Source organism: Dermacentor albipictus, chromosome 6 (assembly GCF_038994185.2).
Source record: "Dermacentor albipictus isolate Rhodes 1998 colony chromosome 6, USDA_Dalb.pri_finalv2, whole genome shotgun sequence".
NCBI lineage: Eukaryota > Metazoa > Arthropoda > Arachnida > Ixodida > Ixodidae > Dermacentor > Dermacentor albipictus.
The window spans coordinates 94,474,726-94,497,844 of NC_091826.1; the positions used below are offsets into that span (position 1 = coordinate 94,474,726).

The 23,119-nt window shown below is 44.3% G+C and overlaps 1 protein-coding gene across 3 annotated transcripts in view; it reads right to left on the reverse strand.

Moving 5' to 3' along the window:
- Window positions 1-23,119, reverse strand: part of LOC139061293 (calcium-activated chloride channel regulator 1-like) — a 209,387-nt gene that overhangs the window by 181,242 nt on the left and 5,026 nt on the right. For 2 of the 3 annotated variants that reach the window (XM_070541062.1, XM_070541061.1), the window contains exons 3-4: window positions 10,631-10,801; window positions 8,366-8,500 (exon numbers count right to left, since the gene is read on the reverse strand). In XM_070541062.1, coding sequence (XP_070397163.1) covers window positions 8,366-8,500; window positions 10,631-10,786 — 291 coding nt within the window. In that variant the 5' untranslated portion in view covers window positions 10,787-10,801. Of the gene's footprint in view, window positions 1-8,365; window positions 8,501-10,630; window positions 10,802-23,119 lie in introns of those variants that run through there. The other variant, XM_070541063.1, reaches the window with a different exon arrangement.

Here is a 23,119-nt window from a genome sequence, read left to right on the forward strand (position 1 = left end):
GTGTTCCGATGAGTGTTCACTATGTATTTTCCCTGCGCCGCTGCTTCGAATCCATATTTGCTGCCACTTGACGTTCCTATGTCCTCTATACGGATAATTTGGGCGGCGTTATTGCTACGCTGAATATTCACGCCATCCTGGCTACTGCATTTGTGATCTAGACATCCTGTGCGCCATGCCCCGCCGCATTGTCCTCTTCATTGCGTTCGCTGCTCCAATTATTTTCATGAAGCCGTCTCCCCAAACCAACGGTACGTGACATCTACTTCATCCTCTCAACTTCCAAGCAGCCACTTATAATGTTTTAGTGGTTCGATACCGAAAACACGTATGGCTTTATGTCCTTGGCGCCTGCGTTAAGTCGATACCCTTGTCTTTATTACTTGCTCGATGACGTGTAGTAATCGCCACGAACAAAGGAACACAGGTGCCAATCTCCGATTTTGTATGTGACACCTTAAAGGCAGGCAGATGCGAACTTGATTTAGTATCAGTTGCTTTAATGGAACCGAGCGCGTATAATTGAGAGTGTTATCAAAAAAATATTTCTTCTTTCTTTGCAATCCTCGCACAATGAAAAAAAATTATGCAGAACCCACGCCAAACAATAATCGATGCTACACAAAACATATTGCATGTAGTTGGCTATCCAGAATTGTTTGGGGTTCTGCGAAGATTTACCAGATGGACGAACGTACATATATTTGCGTAGATCAACCAGTCGTATGTGGGACGCGAGCGCACATGTGTGTGCCGACTGCAGCAAGATGACGACGACTTCCTTGACGACAGCCGTACGACGGCAATGGCATGATTTTATACTGTGGCAGCCGACGCGCATTTACGTATGACCATTTCTCGGTTCTGAATAAAATGCTAACGGCCGTAAGGGAGCCAAGCCCGGTTTGTAACCTCAACTGAGACTAAATCTCACGCACTCCCAGGTAAAACATCTGTGTAATTTCCTCTATTTTAATGCGACCATTTCATTTGTACTCCGGTAAATAAATGTTAAAGCGTGGTCAAACTGCCTCGACGATAAAGGTGGTACCAGGTCGCAAAGTTTCACTGCACTTCCTACGCAACCTTCGCTGCATGAGAAACGTATTGCGGAAGGCAAGCTGATATTCAACACATTACATTCCAAAGCAGACCCTCAAAGCTCAAGCTGTCACGAGCAAAACAACACGAGAAAGTTAAACAGCACGCACACGCCAAAAGATTCAAAAGAGCTGGCTGTCTCTGAAACGAGTAAACTATGAGTGCGATTGTGCCCTAATGTTTACAGCAGTTGCCTGCTTTATTGACGCCAAAGCTTCTACTCTACCACCAGTCACTAATTTATTGTATTTTTACTAAACGAGGTCAGAACAACCTGCCTGCAGTGACGTCCCTCGAATGAGGCAAGCGATACTTCGCCTAAAACAAAGGTATCAGGCGACTACACTGATTCACTACCTCTACTTTAGCATGCGTGTGTTGAAAAGTGCCAAGCACAATTAGAAAGCAACATAATCCTAGCAAGGTACTCGCTCTGGGCCCTGGCTCGTCGATGAAGAAAGTAACCTGAGCTGCTGCGAGAGGCTTAGTGTGTCAAACGGGCATTAGCGCGACTGCACCGCACGGTGAGGCAATTGTGACGCTGAGAAAAAAGGCACAGCATTCAGGCACATTGCAAAATCTCAGACAAGTATTGAAATTTCAGTGTGTTAGCGCATGATATATATTCGGTAAATCTTCGCTCTGACGTCTTCCTTTTTTGTCTGTTGTACTCTGCCCGCTTTCCTCCGCCCCCAATATGCGAACCTTCTCTACACTACGACAGTAACCGTATATCCACAAGTATATACGTTGCTCAATGATGACACAGCATAATTACCCACGGCTGATAAATAAAAAGCCCAGAACACCTCAATAGCGCACTGGCGTAAAATGTTGCAAAAGCTGAGAGTAGATGTGGCAACGAAATAAACGAGAGCACTGTTTAATGCGAGTGACTGATTACTGCAGCTGTCCACCCAGTCCATCATCTCGGCTAGTCTTCCATAAACAAACATGCAGCATTCCTAGCATCTTTCGTGGAATTGCTAGCCACCAATTGGCAAAGATGTTTGAGACCGCTTCTTTCCTTTTTTTTAAAAAACCTTTGCTGCTCTTTCATGTCCGTGCGTCTTGGCGACTAAGTCAGGTGAATTTACCGGTGACAGACTGGCGCGCTGTCAAGGAATGATATGATACAACCGCTATTCCGCGTGGTCGTTCAGTGACTACAGCATAGTGCTGCGAAACACGGCGTCACTCGTTTTGAGTACCTTCCACGGCTGTCGAATTTCTAAGGGGCAAAAATGCGAGAGCGCCCCTGAAAGGTGCATTGGGTGTCCGGTTAAGAGCCCTTGTAATCGAAATGATTCCTTAATTCCGTACTTTTACAAACTTTAATCCAATAAATTTTAGAACTGTAGAATTTCTGAATAATCTTATTTAAATATTATTTTCAACCACTTAGAGGAAAGCTAGTCAACATTCCAATATTCTATTTTTATTGTCGACTGACACCTTGTTGGTGCAGTTAGGAAGTCATTAGAATCGTTGACATGAGACCAACTGTTGTGCCGAAAGGATGAAACCATCATGATCACAAAAATACGGAGTCCACTTCACTTCCAAAGGCCCAAGTGTCAGGAGACACATGCACGGCACGCATCGATCCCTAAAGCTCTGCACACGTGACATCCACGCATGTCGGATAGGGATATGGTGGGGAATTTTTTACGAAAGTTTGCTGACGATGCTTACAAGTTCCGTGTTGTCGGTGGGAGCCTCATCATGGTCGCACGGATATCATGCATTTGGTGCACTCTCGACAGCCTCACTACCCGGTGCATCAGATGGCACTTTGGGCGCCGGTCGACTGTTACCAAGAAAGCGTAAATTGCCATCCATCACTGGATCTCGCATTATTCCATTAGTCAGACTTCGCACGACGACATTAGTCGACCGAATCACATTTTCAACAATAAAATGATTCACACTGCTGCTCGCCAATTGTACTAGCTATTACATGCCGAACTCTCTGCGCATTGCTGCAGCAGGCCTCGAACAGCTAGTGAGAATGTGACGCGGCTTTCACCAAAAGCTTAATGACGCGCACATGGCCTGCCTACTCGTCTTTGAATACACGGGACCAAATGAATTAACTCTTCAATATCCCCTTCCACCTCCGAACTGCACAAATTTTTGTTCTTTCTTTGTAGTACCCTTTTTGCTGGCCCATCCCAAGTTTTCCATAACAGTTAGGCACCGACTCCTAGTACCCGCTAGGCTACGCGTCCGCATCAGCTTGCGTATGACTGTGCAAGAAACGTCAACTATAATTGGACAAGAAAGCGTTCTGTAAACCAGACTACATTGTACAATAAAACTTTCCTCCCTCCTCTCCCGCAATGGCTGCGAGCATGCACCTGCTTATTGCAAAGGAAGACGCATGGGGGCTCCCTTACAGATATTTGCAGGTGAGAGAAAATGCAACGAATTTCTGCAAACATGCGGCAAGAGCATATCAGCGCCCCGTGGTGCCACGCTGTTCAAGCTCGTGTGCCGGGAACTTCGTCGCACTGCGCGTGTAGCAACGTCAAGCCAACGAATAATACAAGAAGGCACATGCGCAGTGCCTGTTAAGTTAGCCTCACATGAGGTTCAGCGGCGCGCCGCCACGTCGCGCTGACATGCTTCGGCATCCTAAGCGGTCGATTTCGGCACCACTGGCCTCTTTATAGTTGTTGGGTTCAGCGAGAGCACGGGAAAAGTGAACATGTGCCTAATAGAGAAAAGAGGCGATTGGAAGCTTGGTGAAAGAAAAGTAGGGAAACGACAAAACACTGAGACGTATGAAGGCAAAGTTCACAATAGGCGGTCAGAAAATTGGTTGTGTGAGTTCATCTTCTCCTCTTTTCTTTTTCTTTCTTTTATTTTTAAACCTAGGTAGGACATCAGACAGTATAATAGCAAGAGGTTGGTGGTGCAACCCACCACCCCGTCCCAAAGGGGACAGTCATAACATCCATCCATCCATCCTCACTGAAAAATGACAGGCATTCTGATGGCTAGCATTCTCAACGACAGGCATCCATCAATGACAAGCACCCAGACAAATGACAGTATTCCTGAGAGAAGGATGACAAAACAATTTGAAGAAAGAAACGTTTATTGTGTTTCATATGACGAGGATAGAACAGTAACGAAGTGGCTCCACTCCAACAATAAGAGTGGGAAAGTGTAGAAAAGAGCGTTCTTAGTAACAAGTCCACATTCCGTGATGGCGTTCCAATTATAGAAATAAAGGCAGTGGGCCCAAAATCTCAGAAAACGTTAAGAGAGGTAGTGGGCAACACAATAATGGATGGTAAAAAGCTCGATTTGTGAAGACTAAGGAGAATGAACATGACTAGGAGAGTTGATACAGAATAAAGGTTCGCAAAGAGCTCGAGCCACACACGAAGATGCGAGGCGAAGTCCGGCAACGCTACTGGGTGCGTATAAGCGAAAGCGTGAAGAAGCCGACGTTGACAACTACCATTCCATGACAGCGACTTCAGTGGCTTAAAGGGCAGTCATGCAGACTATAAAGGACAGACTGCAGGCATGCGTTGCGGGCGAGGTGATGTTGGGGAGCCTGCAAAATCTTTTCTGGAAACAAAGGTGGTTAGAGGGGAATCGGTTGTCCTCGACGCAGTGTATAGATTCTTCTACGAAAAAGCAGGAAAGGAACACAGGTCCCTATGGGTGGCATTTATGGATATAAAGGAAGCCTATGACAATGCAATGAAAGAGCACTCGTGGGACATAAAGTGCGCACTAGATGTGAAAGATGGAGTAGCCAATATTGTAAAAAGTCTCAAAAGTAAGAAGGTGCTTATGGAATGAGGAGGAAATGGCATCTGCGCCTATAGAGATCCATTGGGGGCTTAAGGAAGGGGAACCTCTGTCAGCTTTCTTGATGCAACAATGCCTTGGCTTTGGGCAAGTTGGTTCTCTTGACAGTTCTCATAAAAAGGCGCTAAACACGAAAAGGAAAGGAACACATATGACAGGGCTCAGCGCGCGTCCTGTTGCATGTGTTCCTGTCGTCTTCGTGTCTAGCGCGTTTTTTGTGAAAACTGTCGTTGTTGCTCATATTGTACTTATAAGGGTTAGAAACCAAATAAGAGCAATGAACATGGCTTCAACCTTTCTTTTTTCCTCCAAAAAGATTAGATTGAAGAATAATTACCAAGACTGGTATACGTAGATTATATAATTGACTGACAATGGCTGACAACAACGAAGAGTTGCATAGAATTATGGACATCTGCGGTAAAGAGGGGAGATAGATTAGGTTTGAAGTTTAGTAATAAAAATCGGCAGTCTTGATTATGAATGATAATGAGGGCGGCAAGTATAGAATACAGGCGGTTACGCTGGAGGTAGGGGATCGGTAAATATATCATGGCGCATGAATAAACAGTCGGGCTGAGTGCGTAACGTAACATGAAAAATATGTAAAGAATAAAAGAAGCTGGGATTCAGCTGTGATGTAAAATATGGCAATGTTGAACTACGATAGGTATGAAGTGGTGAGAGGGATAAGGAAGGGATGATGGTTATAACTTTCGGCAATACATTCCTGTGCATGAGATCAGAGTTCGAAAAAGGTTGGAAATTAAGCAACGTCGAGTAGGTAGCTTTGCTTTGAGAGCACACGGAAACACACCAAGTAAGGCAGTACAGGGTGACATGGGATGGGCATCATTCAAGGGCAGGGAAGCTGGAAGGCGCAATTGAGAAAAGGGGAGACTGCGGTGGGCTAGGAAAGTTTACAGCTACTTGTACATGAGGAATTTCGACACAAAATGGAGGAAGCAAACCAGAAAATTGTCTAAAAACTATTTCGACAGCAGTTGCGGTAAACCGAAAATCATCGGTTTAAAAAAAGGTTAAAGAAACAGCGAGGGGTCCGGGGAATAAAGGGATAAAGACAAAATCATCAGTGTGAATGCAGACAACTTTGATGCAGGTTATTGCCAAAGGTAATGTTCACACCAATTCTAGGGAAAGCTATTTGTTCTTTGAAAGCAGGACGGGAATATTGCAAACTAAGGCGCACCGATTGAAGTACCAAGGGATAACCTCAATATGCTGTCCTTGTGGAGAGGGGAAGGAAAAGGCTGAAGAATTTATAATTGCTTATCAGCAGCCTCGATATACATTTCAAAGCAATGGGGCTGATTTTTTTCAAAGCATTGGCGTTTAGGAACTATGGAGGAAAGTTATACTGCAAGTGGGTAGAAATACCCAACGCACGTTATATTTCCTCTCCTGTAATGGCCCTCAAGTGAGGGCTACAGTATTCCTAAATAAATAAATAAATATGACTGGTGGCTAAAATCAAGGAAAGAGCGAAATATGTGGGGATGGTCGACTCTCGCGCATCTCCAAGTGATGTTTTCCCCACATGGCTCTCGCATCTCGTGTAGTCAGGATTCTCCTCGCAGATAAGTGCCAGTGGCGGTCGGAGTGGTTCACTATAGTACGAGAGATGGCGCGAGTGTTGCGGCGATAACGCAGCCAAGAGGCGGGGCTAATCGGGCGCTACAGCGAGTAAACTCTTCCTTTTTGGCTTGGCTTCGCACAGACATTTCGCAGGGACATTTCGCACGTGCACCAATCCGTACCACTTCGAGACCACTTCGTGAGGCCTTGGAGCAGGACACCGCAATAGACGAACACGATCGTTCGACGCCACCATTCGCATGACCGTATACGGGAACGACTAGGCACTTGTGTCCAGCATGGTGCTAACATACGCGTTCGATATCCAGTCAAGGTGAGTTGGACTTGCGAGATTTGACGCGCGCTCATCAACATGCTCTGAGGATAGTAACTCGGCTAGAAGGCATTAGTGTATGAAAGGTGCAATAAATACCCTTGCAATAGTTTTCACTACAGTGCCGTCTATCCTTTATCCTAACAGCACGTGCGAGATCCTAATTTTACCATCCACAAAGTAAGAAACATATTTCTTGTCACGGCTCAGGTGGGGCAAGCCACCGCCCGATTTATATTGTTGAGCCTCATCCATCCATCCATCCATCCATCCATCCATCCATCCATCCATCCATCCATCCATCCATCCATCCATCCATCCATCCATCCATCCATCCATCCATCCATCCATCCAACCATTTATCCATCCATCCATCCATCCATCCATCCATCCATCCATCCATCCATCCATCCATCCATCCATCCATCCATCCATCCATCCATCCATCCATCCATCCATCCATCCATCCATCCATCCATCCATCCATCCATCCATCCATCCATCCATCTAACCATCCATCCATCCATCCATCCATCCATCCATCCATCCATCCATCCATCCATCCATCCATCCATCCATCCATCCATCCATCCATCCATCCATCCACCCAGCCATCAACCCAGCCATCAACCCAGCCATCAACCCAGCCATCAACCCACCCTCTCTTACGATTCGTTTTTACGTCTTTTGTTAAGGGCATAGAAACGCGACTGGAAAACAGTGAATGAGGGTTTATTTATGATACATGCCTAATGGCAAAAACGTGCAGCTGAAGGTCCCCAGACTGATGCATGTTCACGGCATAGTACTACTTGCGGAAAATGCAAGAAATTTATGCACTTGGGAATATGTATGACAACGTTGCGACAAATCTAGGCCTTAATTTTGCGGAGAGAAATCGGGAGTTATACTCTTTATTGAAGCCAAAACTAATTACGCAGCGTCAATTCAACAGAAAGTTGTACCAATATTCAAGCATTATAAAAGCCTGTGCGTATACAGAAAGGAAGCAAACGATTTCCTGCAGTACCCACCAAGGTAATCTGAAAATAAAAGGCAAGTGCAATGTAGCAAAAAAGAAACATAAGAGCACTTGGAGCCCACAATAAATATGAGATGGTGCATGGAATCTGGAAAGGGGTAATTGTGGAAGCGATACAGTTGCCAAATATCACTCTGTGCTTGATATTTGTCACAAATTGGTCTTTGTTTGAAGAGAGAGAAGCGCAGAGAAAAATTCATTTTGAAGACTTAGGAATCTCGATCACACAAATCGCGGCTAAAGTGCATAAGTATCTCTCCCTGAAAAGCATGTTCACAGAATGAAGTAAAAGTTCATCAAAGTTGGCAACCAAGTACAAGGTAATTGAAAGTGTAAATAGACAACCATGAATCATTGGATAAAGAGAGAGAGAACAAAGGAACTGAATTCGATGCACATAAAAATAAAAATGATCATGTAGATTTTCGAGAATGAGAAGAAAAATAAGGAAGAAAAGATACCGAAGCAAATATTACGAACTGTATGACGCATGTGTACGGTGCAGCACAATCCGGTGACCACTGAGCACATCCTATTGGAATGCGAAGGGCTTCACCCAGTGAGACCTGCAGGTAACGTGTACCATCCAGAAGCGTCTGTAGTGGACGGAAGAATAAAGCGGTCAGCAGTCGATATAAGCAACAGGTGTTTAGACTATTGTTGAAAAAGAAGCAAGAAGCTGATTGATATGACCGGATTCATTACAGGATAGGTGGCAGTACAACATATAGAAGTTTTCAGAAAAAGCAAGAAGGTTAAGAACCAGTATACAAAAATGATAGAATGAAAAACATAAAAAAAATTATGGGGTTTTACGTGGCAAAACCACTTTCTGATTATGAGGCACGCCGTAGTGGGTGACTCCGGAAATTTAGACCACCTGGGGTTCTTTAACGTGCACCTAAATCTAAGTACACGAGTGTTTTCGCATTTCGCCCCTATAGAAATGCGGCCGCCGTGGCTGGGATTCAATCCCGCGACCTCGTGCTCAGCAGCCTAACACCATAGCCACTGAGCAACCACGGCGGGTGAAAAACATAAGTAGCATAACTGATTAACACAAGCAAACTTCGTAACTATTCGTCCCCACGCCGTTTTCAATGGGCTCCCACTAAATGATCATCACTCCCATTATGCTCATTATGCCAGCACCACTGGTAGGAAAATAAAAAAAGAAGACCCTTAAAATGGCTTTTCTGGACATTACTGGAGCATAATATAAGGCGAACCGCATAATTTTATGGAAATTCTTCAACAAGAATTCTTAGGTGATGACTATGTACAGCGTTTAAGGACATTTACTTAGAAAATGCTGTTTGCATTGAATGGATAGCGATGAGAAGTGATTAGAAAGCTGAAATATCCAAGGAACAAAGTACAAAGGTACACAGAAAGATACGTAGTAAGGATGGAAAAGGGGCTGCAATAATTCAGCATCGGTTCATTCTCCCATACAAACAGGCGGGCAGGATACTAGAGCAACAGCTCCGAAGTTAGTTTCATGCGAATGACATTGGGTTGTATGCAGAGAAGCAAAATGATATGCAATGCCTGGCCAATACTTTCCACAGGAAAGGAAGGCGTTAAGATTTAAATTTAGCCTTAGAAAAATTGTGTTCTGGTACTCAACAAAAAGCTGTACTAGACTGCTTCTATGCAGGGACGGGATACGCCTCGGGTAGCCGAAGAAATACCTGGTTTTTATGGCTTTACAATGGCAATAGATTTATGGAAACAAAGAAAAAAAATAACAGCAAAGGCGAAGAGAACTGCAGCCATAGCGAAACACACAAGTTGTGGATACGATAGTTAGGAAGTGATGCGGTGTATATTGAAAAGTATAATCGCTTCATGAATTACATTTCCAGATGCGCTTGTTTGCATGAAGCCAGTAGTGTAATCCTAACCTTGATCCCAACCGGAGATCGGAGGGGTGCCTCTTATTGAGTGCTGACTGGTAGACTACAACTGGGGACCTACAGGGTAATATAGGCTGGACGAGTATTGAAGTGAGGACGCTCCAAGTAAACTGATTTCGAAGAACCACGGAAACATTAAAGAAAGTAAAAAGGTCGCGAGATTTTACAGGTATTCGGACAAATTATTACAGACAAATTATTAGTACAGACAAATAATTATTGACTCACAATGGAGGAAAACAGCTTGAGAGCATACCTTCAAGCCTGCGACAGATATAATAAGCATGATGACGACAAAGAAAGTTAAGCGGGCTCAGAGAAGCTGAGGCCACGTCCTGAGTGGTAACGATAGATTATAATATGGCCATGTGTCACTACTTCAGAGGTAAAAACAAAATCAGGACATAATTTACTTACAATAACTCGAAGCGGAGGTCGGCACTTTTCGAAGCGAGATCAGGATGGCTTAGGACGCCTTAGCAAACGCAGTTAGAAAGCGAGGTACACCAACGAAGTAGAAGCATGTGCTTGCTGCATTAAGGTTAGGGGAACAATGGGACATGCTCTACTAGAATGCCTAGATATCTAACCTGTCACAGTAAAACAAACAAGGAACGCTTAGGTAATACAACATCATGGGTAACAGCTGTCCTATTATAAATATATTTAAAGCTCACACCAGGACCGAGGTAGTAACAGAAGAAATCAACGCTATGTGTCATCTGAGATCCGATGGTTGTTGTGTACCGCATCTGACAACATTCTTTTACGGGTAGCATAAAATAAAGCATGAAATCTCGCACATGCCTTTAGGTTGTCGACAATCGCTTCATTTGGGCTGGTTTCTGGGTGGATGGAGACTAGAAGGTCAATGTATCCTCCATCAGCGTCGTCAACTCTAAGCCCATTCGTGTTGCAGACGAGGCAAAAGAAGGCCAACGCGAGAAGTACACCCCCGAACATGACAATGGGCTCCCTCTGTAACGGAATCAAGAAAACATAAGAAAATCATTTGACTATGCGTTTACCAACAGTTTTCACAGTAATCCTTAAGCCCCACCTGCTGCGCGCTAATCCCACAGCTGCAGTTTCATCCGTAATGACTGTTGAGATAAAGCAACTGTTAGCTCTTGGCGCATGCAGGACAAAAATTATCTCGAAATTTATTTATTTATTTATTTATTTATTTAACAATACTGTAGGCCTTTGCACAGGCCCAAACAGGAAGTGGATTGTACAATATACACACACGAGCATGGGAAAAACAGGAAAAAAGAAAAACAAAAAACATATAAAGCAAAAAAAAATGTCATACAACAGCACTGGTATACAACGCAAGACACCCTTTTTTGTTTCACATGAATGAGGGAAAAGGTACTCAAAACAATTGCAATATTTGTCGTATAATATTCTTGTAGTTATTGTGGATCTATATAACACCACTACTCAGCACATTGCAATATTTACATCTGAAATGCAATCACACGTGCACTAGTATCCAGTCAATCAACCAACGCATTACCTTTAAACTATGCGCTCAACTACTTTCATGAACAGCCAAAATATGACTCCAATTTTGCGACAAAGCCATCCACAGAATCTGAGTCTACAATTTCCTTTGGTAACGAATTCCAGATTTCAATTGCCCATGGGAAATATGAATAGCTGAACGTGTCGCACTGTGTCGGATATTGCCTGATGTGTTTATTATGACAGGTTCTATTGGAGTGTCGGTGTGGTGGCTGCACGTAATCTCGCTTATCTATATTAATTTTGTCATTACATAGCATAAAAAGAAATTTCATGGCAGCCACACGACGCCGACAAACAAGGGTAGGCAGTGCTGCCTGGTTTCTAAGAGCACTTACGCTTTCGTGTCGAGAATACTTATGGTAAATGAATCGCAACGCTTTATTTTGAATGCTCTCTAATTTCTGTGAGAGTCCTTTCTGGTGCGGGCTCCACACTATGCTACCATACTCAAGAATTGGCCTTACTAAAGTTCTATATGCTGTTAGTTTCACGCAGGATGGTGCTGCAGTTAATTTTCTTCGCAAGAAACCGAGTGTTCGGAAGGCCTTCGTGCATGTATTATCGATATGGGTATTCCATTTTAACGCGCTTGTAAAGGTTATGCCTAAATATTTTACTGTGTCAGTTTGTATTAAATCGTTGCCGTTTAATGTATAATTGAAACTAAAGATCGACTTTCTATGAGTTATGGGCATATACTGTGTTTTCTTAAGATTAATTTCCATTCCCCACATGTCACACCAGCGGGCTATATTGCTTAGTGTAGTATTTAGTCTAAGCTGGTCCTCGATTCCTTGCACGCTTGTATAAATTACCAAGTCATCGGCGAAGAGCCGCAATTTTACTCCATTTTCTGTACAATCAGCGATGTCGTTAACATATATGAGAAATAGTAATGGCCCCAATACGGACCCCTGTGGTACCCCTGAATAAACTTCGAGTTGGTCTGAGTCATAATTATTTATAGTAACATACTGAGTTCGGTTTGACAGATAGGCTGCTATCCATTCTACTACATTGTGCTCAATTCCGATAGACTTTATTTTCTCGATTAGTTTACAGTGCACGACGCGATCATAAGCCTTCGAAAAATCAATAAAGATAGCATCAGCTTGGAATTTGGAGTTAATTATTGATGCGAAGTCATGTGTTATTTCTAATAACTGTGTTATAGTTGACAAGCCTCTTCTAAAACCGTGTTGCTTAGGATATAATATGTTATTTTCTTCTAAGTATGTCATAACGGCTTTACTTACTATGTGTTCCATTAATTTACAGCTGCAACAGGTTAGTGATATTGGTCTATATGTTTCCACGTGTAATTTATTGCCTTCTTTATGAATGGGTATTACTTTGGCACATAGCCAATCCTTGGGAAGAGAGGCTGTACTCAGCGATTCAGAAAAGATAATTTGCAAAAAGGGAGACAGCTGCTGCGCGTATCGTTTCAAAAATTCATTTGATATATTATCGGGCCCCGGCGCCTTCTTGGTGTCTATTTCCAAAAGCAAATTTAAAATGCCCGACTCTGTTATCACAACTCCGCCCATCCGGGTGTCAGTGGCTGTCACGGGCGCACTCGATATTGGCCAGCGCGTGAAAACGGATTGGAAATAGGTGTTAAATGTATTTGCTACATCGCGCTTTTCTTCTATTACCAAACCTGCCACTTCTATTTTACTGCTCACGCCTTCTGGCTTCGACAAGTAGCGCCAAAACTTTTGCGGTTGGTTCTTTATGAAATTTGTTAACTTATTTGAAAAGAAGTCGTCTTTTGCAGCTTTTATTTCGAATTTCAATTTGCATGCCAGCTCTATTATCTCCGCAGAATTTATCCTTTTTCTTCGACGTCTTTTTAGTTTTCGTTTTAGGTGAATTATGCTCCGCGTGATCCACGGTGTTTTCGGCTCAGTTCTTTTGAATTTTGTTGGTATGAAATTATTTTCGCAATGCATTATAGCCTCTTTTAGTTTTATCCAAAGGCCATTAACGCCTCCGCAGGATTCAGCTGAGAAACCATCCAAGGTTTCCTCTAAGTAGTCAATAACACTCTCATCATTAGCTCGGCTATAGTCCTTGAAAGCTATTCGAGATGGTTTGGTCTTACACCCAGCGCTCTTACGCAGAGTAAAAAATGTTAGAACCAGCATCTTATGATCTGAAATCCCTTCTTCAACGCGTATATGTGGTTTTATCGACTGCGATACCAAAGCAAGATCAAGTACTGAACAGGCATTTCCTTGGACACGCGTAGGTTCATTAACAATCTGTGATAAAGAAAAACTAAACATTATGTCAAACAGGCGCTCACAGTTTCTTGCATCTCTGTTGCCGATAGTTAACTTATTCCAATCTATCCCAGCTAGATTAAAATCCCCAGTTAATAACAGCTTTGTACGGTTATTAATTTTGCTGTGTAGGTAATCATGCACTTTCAAAAGGTATTCCTCCGGCGCTCCAGGATGTCTGTAAATAGCACCTATTAACAATGGCGTATTATCAAACTGAATAGTGCACCAAGCACTTTCATGGTTAGCTATTCCAGGCTCTTCTTGAAATGTTAAATTGCTTTTTATCATAATAGCTACTCCGCCGCCTCGGCCATCACGATCTGTACGCATCAATGAATATGAGGCAGGCGCAATTTCAGTATCATGTATTTGGGCATGTAGCCATGTTTCGGTAATTATTACGATGTCTGGACTATACAGTATGATTATCTCTTCTAATTTGTCAATTTTATTAATTACACTTCGAGCATTCAGGCATAATATCGAAAGCGGCGCAGAAATCCGTTGTGTCTTGTTACCTTGTCATTTCTTTCTGCGTTCTTTCGTGCTAACCTGTGCCGATGACGAGGTGTGGGAATCACTTAAGGTAGGTGCAATGTTTCTTGTTATTTCTACTCTGGTGCGTTTATCGGGATCCCACGTGTAAATACGTCCGTTCAGTCTTAGTTTATCAAATGATAGTGATGCTTTTGTACCGTTTGCCCGTTCAATTGCCGTTGAACGCCACAAGTTGGATCGGATGTCTCTTATTCTTTTTGAGAAATCTTCTGATATTGATATCGGTGTGCCCTTGAGTTTGTTACAGCAAGAAAAAATTTTGGTTTTTTCTCTGCAATCGAAAAGACGAAGAATGATTGGGCGTGGGCGCTGACCGTAACGATTGCCAATCCTATGAATTCTTTCAATAGATTTAACTTCAAGGCCGAGTATATCCTTGAATATACCTTCTTTTATTTTGTTTTCTAGTGTTCTCGCCTCCTCGTCTGAGTCTTCAGTAACGCCATAAATTACTAAGTTATTTCGGCGACTTCTATTCTCCATATCATCCACTTTAATAACGAGTTCATGCATTTGTTTGTTCATGCTTTTGCAACAACTTTCACATTCCGATATTCTTTGTTCGCATTGTCTGAATCGAGATAGCTCATCCTCAATGGCCGTCATTCTTGTTTGTATACCGGCTACGGTTCTTTCCACTTGCTTCAAGAATGATTATTGGGCCGCAAAACAGAATCCGAGAATGCAAAAGCTCGACGAAATTGCACTAGTTCGAAATGTACAAATTTTGCGAAAATCTTATTTAATAAGGAAATGGTAAGAATACCGTCAATTGTAGAAATTATGACGCTTGGTATCCGGCACCAACGATTTGTTTTACAATTTTTGTGTTTTCCACTGAAAAACAAACTTGACTGTAGGTAGCGTGGTGAGCACCGTGAACGTCGCTACATTGAATGAATCAACGATGCGCCTGCCTGTAGTTTACACGCTCCAATCCGGCCAACCAGAACCGCTTGAATCTCACCAACATCGTCTTGTAACTTCGCGGAGGGAGTTGAAAAAAAAAATGGAAGGTGCTGCATGAGCACTGAAAGTTAAAGAACACGTGGGCAGTCTGCGCGATAAAAACAGGAGATACGGGATTTCTATGTATGATCATCCATTATCATGGCATGAAAACAAGAACCAAGTGTTAGAACAGGCTTCGAGGCAATACTGAAAGTGAAACGTTTATTTGACGTGTGCAACAACAACCCTTATTTCTAAATGCAAAAGTACATTAGCGAAAATTAAGTAATATATCAGCAAGAGAATAAAAGACATACAAGTGAAAATGACTAGCAATGATGTAAGAATATCAACATCAATTTGAAAATTTGTGCGAATGAACAGTTTGTATTGTTCAAACACATGCCAACTTGATAACAGAAAGCCGCAAATGACGACCACTTAGAAGAGAGGGAGGGAAGATGTCACTACGATACAAATATGCGAAGCTACGAATAAAAGAATGAAAATAACCCAAACAATAATAAATCAAGAAAATACCTGAAATAAAGCGTGCGTTATATGCACAAATAGGTGTTGGTTGCGGCAGAAAGGAACGTGCAAAGGTGTGTGCTGGCAGCACTCGGCGCACTTTGTCCACATTGCAGATCACTTAAAGATATGGGCGCCCAAGGTGTGTACGCAGCGTTCGAGGATTCGGGTAATTGCTAGAGCGCACATATTTTACTTTACGAATTGTAGCCGGTAAGTTGGCAACGCGTATACTATTCGAGCGAATTCTCAGGATAGCACGAGTTTCAAGGCAATAATGTTCGAAGTGTGCGACAAATGCATCAAAGCTCCGTTACTTCTGCGCTTCAATGTATAAAATACCGTTTTCTCAAAGAAGTAATTGGAACAACAGTGCATGCTTATCCCAGGCGTGACGGCACATATCGCGAAACCGGTGCCAGCCTCAGCATTCGCTCCAAAGCGATATGCCTTACGAACTAACTACAATTAGGAGATTGCAATATGTTCTATAAATTAATTAGTAATGAACCTAATTTGCGATATGTTGTAATTATTGAATTACGTTTTTTATTGTTCCTCGAACTAAGTCTCACTTCATCAAGTAATTTAGTTCAAGCGTTAGAATGCAGCAATCTACCGAAAATGATTCTTTAAACATTCGGTGCTGCTACAAAAAACACTTTTACGAGAATGATGAGAACGTTATTATGCACATCATCAATGTTTATCATCTTGCCCAAAGAACCCTAAAATAATGATGACATTTTTGTACAAACACACAATATCGTTAGTTTAGGCCCTTCTTGCCATTGACACATCTAAGCGCTCAACGCAAAGCATGAAAATTATTACAAGGTCTTAAAAATGTGCACCATTGCCGACTGCCGTAGCACCACTCCCACGAATAATCAGTCGCCCCCTCGCCCACCCAGCTACGTAAAAGCCCCGATGTCGTCGGTCCGGTGAGCTATCCGATTGCCTACCAACGTTGCATCATCGAGAATGCTTGAATCATGCCGCTGCATGAAGCTTATATTTAATAGAAAACGTATCAATAGCAATTTGTGTTCTCTTAAAAAATATGTACTCAAGCCAATGGCCTACTACAGCTCTGCCAATCGCAGTTGATGAGATGCCGAGGTTTTATCACGTTATGATAGGAGCAGCAGTGTCTGCTTTAGCGGAAGGAACATGAGTAATACCAGCACCACGTTCGCCTTGCACTGCAGATGTATGCAGGAAGAAAACTGCATTGACTCCGCGCTGTAGAATTCGCGAGCGCAACCCGCCAGTGTCAAAGCCAACCTCCTTGGTGAAGAGCAGTCGCGAGCAGTTTTGATGACGGGCTTTCAGAGGTGCCCATAGGTTCTGCATTCGGCAGAAGCTAACATTGGCATAGAATTTGCCCAGAATGATAGCAGCAAGGTATACTAAAAGGAGAGATTCGAAAAAAAGAAGCCATTGCGAAGGAAATTGAACATGCATTACAGCGAGGGACAGTGTCCGTCAGAAGACCAGTTACACTTTTGTGTACCAGTAGCCTCGGCGCCTCCCGCGCAGAAACTGTGGGTTCCGTTCCCAATGGATCTGTTTTTAAGCGCAGGCGTAGATGTCGAATCTGTGAAATCGGCGAAATTATGTTTGTCGCTACGAGGGAAGTGAGCGACACAAGACGGAAGCGCCTCACAATGCAGAAGAGAATCGGCGCCCTTTTGGTCTCTGGTTCGAGGCAGCAGTGCTCGCTGTGCATATTCGCAGCGTTCGTATGATTGCGCTTAACACGCGCTCACCAAATGAGACGACACTTGTTGCGTCAATTCTTCGTTTTTCAAGCATCAGACCATCTTCACGCTTACAAAGCGAGTTCCCGGGAGACTTCCGGTTAAGCGCTCCGTAAGAACACGTTATAATAGCCTATATATTTATAGGGCCCTCTGCGTGGCACCAGTTTTGTTGGGGAATTGGAGTGTTGCACAAGTAAATTGTAGTGAGTGCAACAAAAAAAAAAGCCATACATGAGTTCGACGCCATGGAGCACGTTCCTTATACCTGAAAAAATCAAGAATATGTGCCTATAGTATACTCTGCTACAAAGCGTCTACATTTTCTTGGTTTACTGGACAGTGAAAAAATGGTTGACCGGAAGTTAACTGGAATCACAAACGCGTTACCACCACATTGCGGGTGCAAAATTTGCAGGACGCTCTGCGCCTTCAAGAGTGGAATGCGATAGCGTTATCGCACCGCGTTCGCACCGCACAGTCAAACGATCTACGCATGCCAAACGCCGCGATCGGCGCGGACAGCCGGGCCGCGATGCGCCACGAAGGTGGACACGATCATGGGGCGAGTGGCGCGCCATGCGTCGGGGCAGCACCATACATTGAGAGGAGGGGCTTCCTTTGTTTGCCGCAAGTTGGCTCTGCGTGTGCGCAGGGCGCAGAAGAAATGTAGCGGAAACGTACTTCGCTACTCGTGTGACGGCGACTTCTGTAATTTACATGCTCATAATTACCGATATACACCGCAGTGTAACTTTCTACAGCACGTTTCTAAGGCAACACCACATTCACTACAGGCGCTTTTGTCCCTCTTTAAACTACCGAACTCGAGCACGTCACGCCGACTGTGGCGCCAGCTTCTCCAGTGGTGGAGCTCGAGGCCAATACCACCGCGACGCCGCGAGTTGGAGCCCCGTTTCTCCTCTGTCGTGACGTCACGGTGTTAGCCTTGAAAGCGACGCCGCGAGCGACGGCGCGAGTTGGAGCCCCGTTTCTCCTTTGTCGTGACGTCACGGTGTCACGTGGTATTGAAGGCGACAACGCCGCGCCTGAGGAGCTGTGTTGAGCTCTAGTAATATGCTTCGCATAAAACAACTTGCAATATTGGCTGGATGGGAATCGAACCAGGGTCTCCGGAGTGTGAGACGGAGACGCTACCACTGAGCCACGAGTTCGATGCTTCAAAGCGGTACAAAAGCGCCTCTGGTGAATGCGCTGTTGCCTTAGAGACGAGCTGTTTCTAAGGCTCAGGCGTGCGTCGCTTGCTCAGGCGCACATTTCGTTGCCGCGCCGAACACTGCGTTGCTCGACGCTCACCGCGTCCGATGCGGGGCGCGTAGTCGCCGCGCCGTAGTCCATTGTCTTACACCCCTGGGCGGCTCGAAGGGAACGCTGTCGCGTTCCACTCTTGAAGGCGAAGCTTAAGCGTCCTCCAATTTTCATATGGATGAAGTAGACTCAGCGCAAGGTGCGAGTTACTCACAGGCGTCCCTTCTCTCTAGAGGAGGTCGCCTGTTCGCTCGCCTTGCACCCCTCGTATCTCGCCAGTTCAAGCCCGGTAGTCAGATGAGAAGATCGCGTTTGGTTCATTCACCCGAAGAGCAGGCTGCGTTTGAGAAACGGCAGCGGGAGCGGGCCGCGCTTCGAGCGTTCGGCAGAAGTGCTGGCTGCGTTTCCTGAACTTTGCCAGGAACTCGCTCGAGAAAGGGAGGGGCTATTTTTTAAATGCTACAGTACCACAAACGTTAATTCCGATTGCCATACATCTACAAGTTAGCGGCAGCGCCTTCTGTATCCCCTAAAGGCTGCAAGGAAATCTTACAAGCGCATTATAGAAACATTCGTAAGCGTATGTGTTAGATATTTTCCGGTTATTCTATTCACAAACCCAAATCATACCGAAAGAGCGCTACTTTGCAGTTTGTAAATTACTACATAGGCTCAAAACGATGCTGCGTGCGTCCGCGACTGCATGTGCCGCGCGCAATCACGTTGAAACTTCACTCCATGCAGCTGAGGCTTGACGACGACGTTGCGTAAGGAAGTAACGCGGGACCGCAGTTGGTTCAGATTAACCTGAAGCAGTCACAATTTGCGTCACTGCTTAAAGGAGACGGAATGCACTAAAGATCGATAACGGCTTATGATGATTGGAATGTAATCGGCACACCTGTCGCTGCCATCTGCAGTAGTATGCTTGCGTTATCAATGCACCGTGCGCCGCCATCCGCACCAGTTCGCGATGCCGCAGCGCTGTCGTTTGTACTGGATGAATCAAGTTTCTTAACACTGATAATGAGACAGGGTTACGTAGGCATGAGCATTTCCCACAATGCTTACGCATGCTTGCAGAACTCCTAGAAGAGTTATTGCATGGATTTGTATTGCGATAGCAATAATATGGACATTCCAAGCGAATTTCCGTCATCGGCATTGGTTTGGGCGTCACCATCGCCGTGAGGTTCCAGCGTGTATGTGCGAGTGATGGCGCGCAAGCGGAGCCAACGATCGCAGCTCGGTCTCGCCCGCGCAAAAGAGACGAAAGCAAGGAGGAAGCGTGCCATCTTCCGTCGTGCGTAAGTCACCCAAGGTTACGAGGCAGACGGGGAAAGGGAGGGATGTGAGGCGACGGTCTATGCCGGCACCAACCACGCATTTGGCGGCTGCGCACTGTCGCGCGGCGGTATGCTGGGAGCAATCTGCGCTGGGAGCCGAGTGTAGACGCGTCAGAGGCTCGTAGCTTTGTGCGTGCTCTGTGTTCTCGGAGCTCACTTTGCGTTGAAACGATAAAAAGCACGACTGTCACTTCGCTCGCTGCTGCTGCTGCTGCTGCTGCCGCGCTTCACCACATCAGTGTTCTTACAGCGAGTTTCCGCGGTTTGAAAATGAAATGTTTTCATGTTGGCTTGTGCGCGGGTGACACCATGCTTGTTAACTTAGTTAGTGGGCCTAAGTTTGGAAGGTATAGGGACGATAAAACAAATATAGTTACTTCGCATAACAGTTCATTATTTGCTATCGCAATCAATGCACCGCCTTTGGGAATAAACTGCAAAATTTTTTTTTAAATGCATAAGCATTTATGTGCCTACCCTACGGGGAAACCTCTCCGTCCTTCTGTCTTTCGTGTAAGGCGAATCACTATAATGAAATCAATGCGTAAAAAATAGAGAAAACTTAAGCTATGGTGAGTTTCGCACATGTGACCTAAGCCTCAGCAGCTGACTGTCTTACCCACTGGGTAAAAGCATTTTTACCCTTATTTCCAGCTTGACTACAAGCCTGCATAGGTGTTTGTGATCACAGATCACATTTTTTAAAGTGTGGTAAAATATCCAATACAGACATCTCATTCATCGCACTCAATCGTCTTGTACACATCAAGTACTTCCACAACCATCCCCCAAAAATATGCGCAGTTCGGCCTTTAACATCACAGCGCCTATGTGCTAACAGACTACGCTAGTTTGTGTGCAGTCCGAGAAAACATAACGTCCACCGGTTCAAAATCCGGTTCAAGCGGTAAAAAACAAATGTCATGTGGATTGAGGGGTAGGTCTCTCTTTAAAATTCTCTCTAACATATCACAAGGGATTGTGTCAATATTACAATCACTGAAACACGTTAAATAGTTTCAGCTTTCTTGCACAAGAAACCACCTGCTTCCCCAAGGCACATATATCCTTCTTTCTTCTAACCACGCTTTAAAGAAGAAACTTTAGCACGGGCCCAACTCCAACATGGCCTATTCAAAAGCATGTAAAACGCAAAAACGTTTTTCTGAGATAACCTCAGCATCAATTTTAATAAAATTTGTTGAATTTGAGGTATAAATTTAAATTCTACTGTGTAGTGGAAGCAGCATTTCGATATAGGGCCTGAAATTTGCTAAAAGGATTTTCAAAAATTGCAAAGTTCAAAAAAAGACAGAAGCACAAGTTTACAAATTAATAGCCCTGCATCCAGAACAGATGTAGCGGTTCTGTGAACAGCCTCCAGTAGATCTCTGAAAGCGCCGAAATTTCATTTGTCATTTTATATTTTACGTAAGCTTGTCACTTTCTTTACAAGGGTTCTGAAAAAGCTGTATTGTCATGTTAAGTTTCTCGAGATTCATGCGCAACATATCAATTTGCCTGTTTTAGATGTACCATTAGATGTAATTTACATAATTGTGACATCATTATTCGTTGCAGAGTTACTGAGTTGTAAACTTGACAGTTTTGTATTCTGAAAATTTTCAAATTTTGTCAATTTTGATCAGAAATGTACAACCTAAATAAAAAAACTGAAACCTAAAGTCACTAGATTTTCTGTTTTTCTTTTGAAATCAAGAAACTTCGCCAAATTTGGTGCATTGGTTGCCGAGAAAACAAATTCTCCTTTACATGTATTTAGATAGGAGCACCCGAGCTAAAGCTTCCTCTTAACAGGCAAGATTCCCGTCTAAAGGTGGAAGAATATCGTTTTACAGGACAATTCCAACATAACTTTTAACAAAACAACGCACACGGGGCTGATGTTCTCACAGCACGGATCACGCATTGTACCGTAAAGAAAATCATGGGACAATGCTGTCGGCCGCCTCTTCTTTGCTAACCTAGTCTGTCACTTGAATTATGCCTTTGAACCAATATTGCTTGCGACTTGGCCGTAGACCCCGTACATTGAGCGGTTCTCGCGTAATGGTGCAGGTAAAGTGGTGCAATCATACCCATTTTATTCGAGAGCCAGCAGTAAAGCAATTAACGCGGCTCTACCCTGCAGTGAGAAGGCCGGAGTGTTATTTCTCACTAACCTGACTCCGAAGCGGCGACGAATATGCCGACTTGATTTCAGGGACATAATTTTTCACCCTTGGCGCCAGCAACGCGATGCCACTGACGCTTCAGGCGTTTAATCTTGTGTTCAGTTCTGTCCTCCGTCGACTTCAGAATGTTCATTCTGCGATGCTTCCCGCCTGCCCTGGTCCCCCCGGTAGTGTCTGCTTTCTCTCCTGCGCTAGTCGCCTCAGTACTGTCGTTCATGTCTTCCCCTTCACTTGTTTGGCTTAATAGCGGTGGCTCCGGCGTACAGCCTGTTTCGGCCCGCTTCTCAGCCGCCTTCCTCAACACGTGGCTGCCAAGCATTGTCCGTCCAGCTTTCTCGGTGCCCGTCAAGAAACGGCTTTGGGGGAACGCCAAGGAACGCGTTTCTTGGTGTTGCTGTTCGGAGCAGACTTCTCAGCTTCCTCCGCATCCATTATATTCTCTTGGGCGTCATCTGTGGGAAGGAGCGTTTTGCTTACTAGGGAGTAACTAGTTGCACACTCTTGGCTTTCATATCCGAAAAACCGGCACACCCCACAGCGTGGCGCCTGGCAGTCATGTCATATGTGTCCTTGCCGGCGGCACCTCAACCGTAGCGGCGACCGACACGGGGTCACATGAAGGACAGTGCCACTTCCAAACTTGAAGAGATGCGGCAGCATATTAATCTCAGCGTCTTAAGTCTCCTTCGCACCACCCTCACTGTGGACGTCGCATGTTGAAATCCAGTGACGGACCAGTTGTCTTTCCAGCCGATATGATCTTCTTGCCTGATTGCCATGCAAGAAATGCATGCTGAATGGTCTCGCCCGAATACAATGTAGGCAGCAAAATATAATCCAACGGTGCAGAAGAGAACCT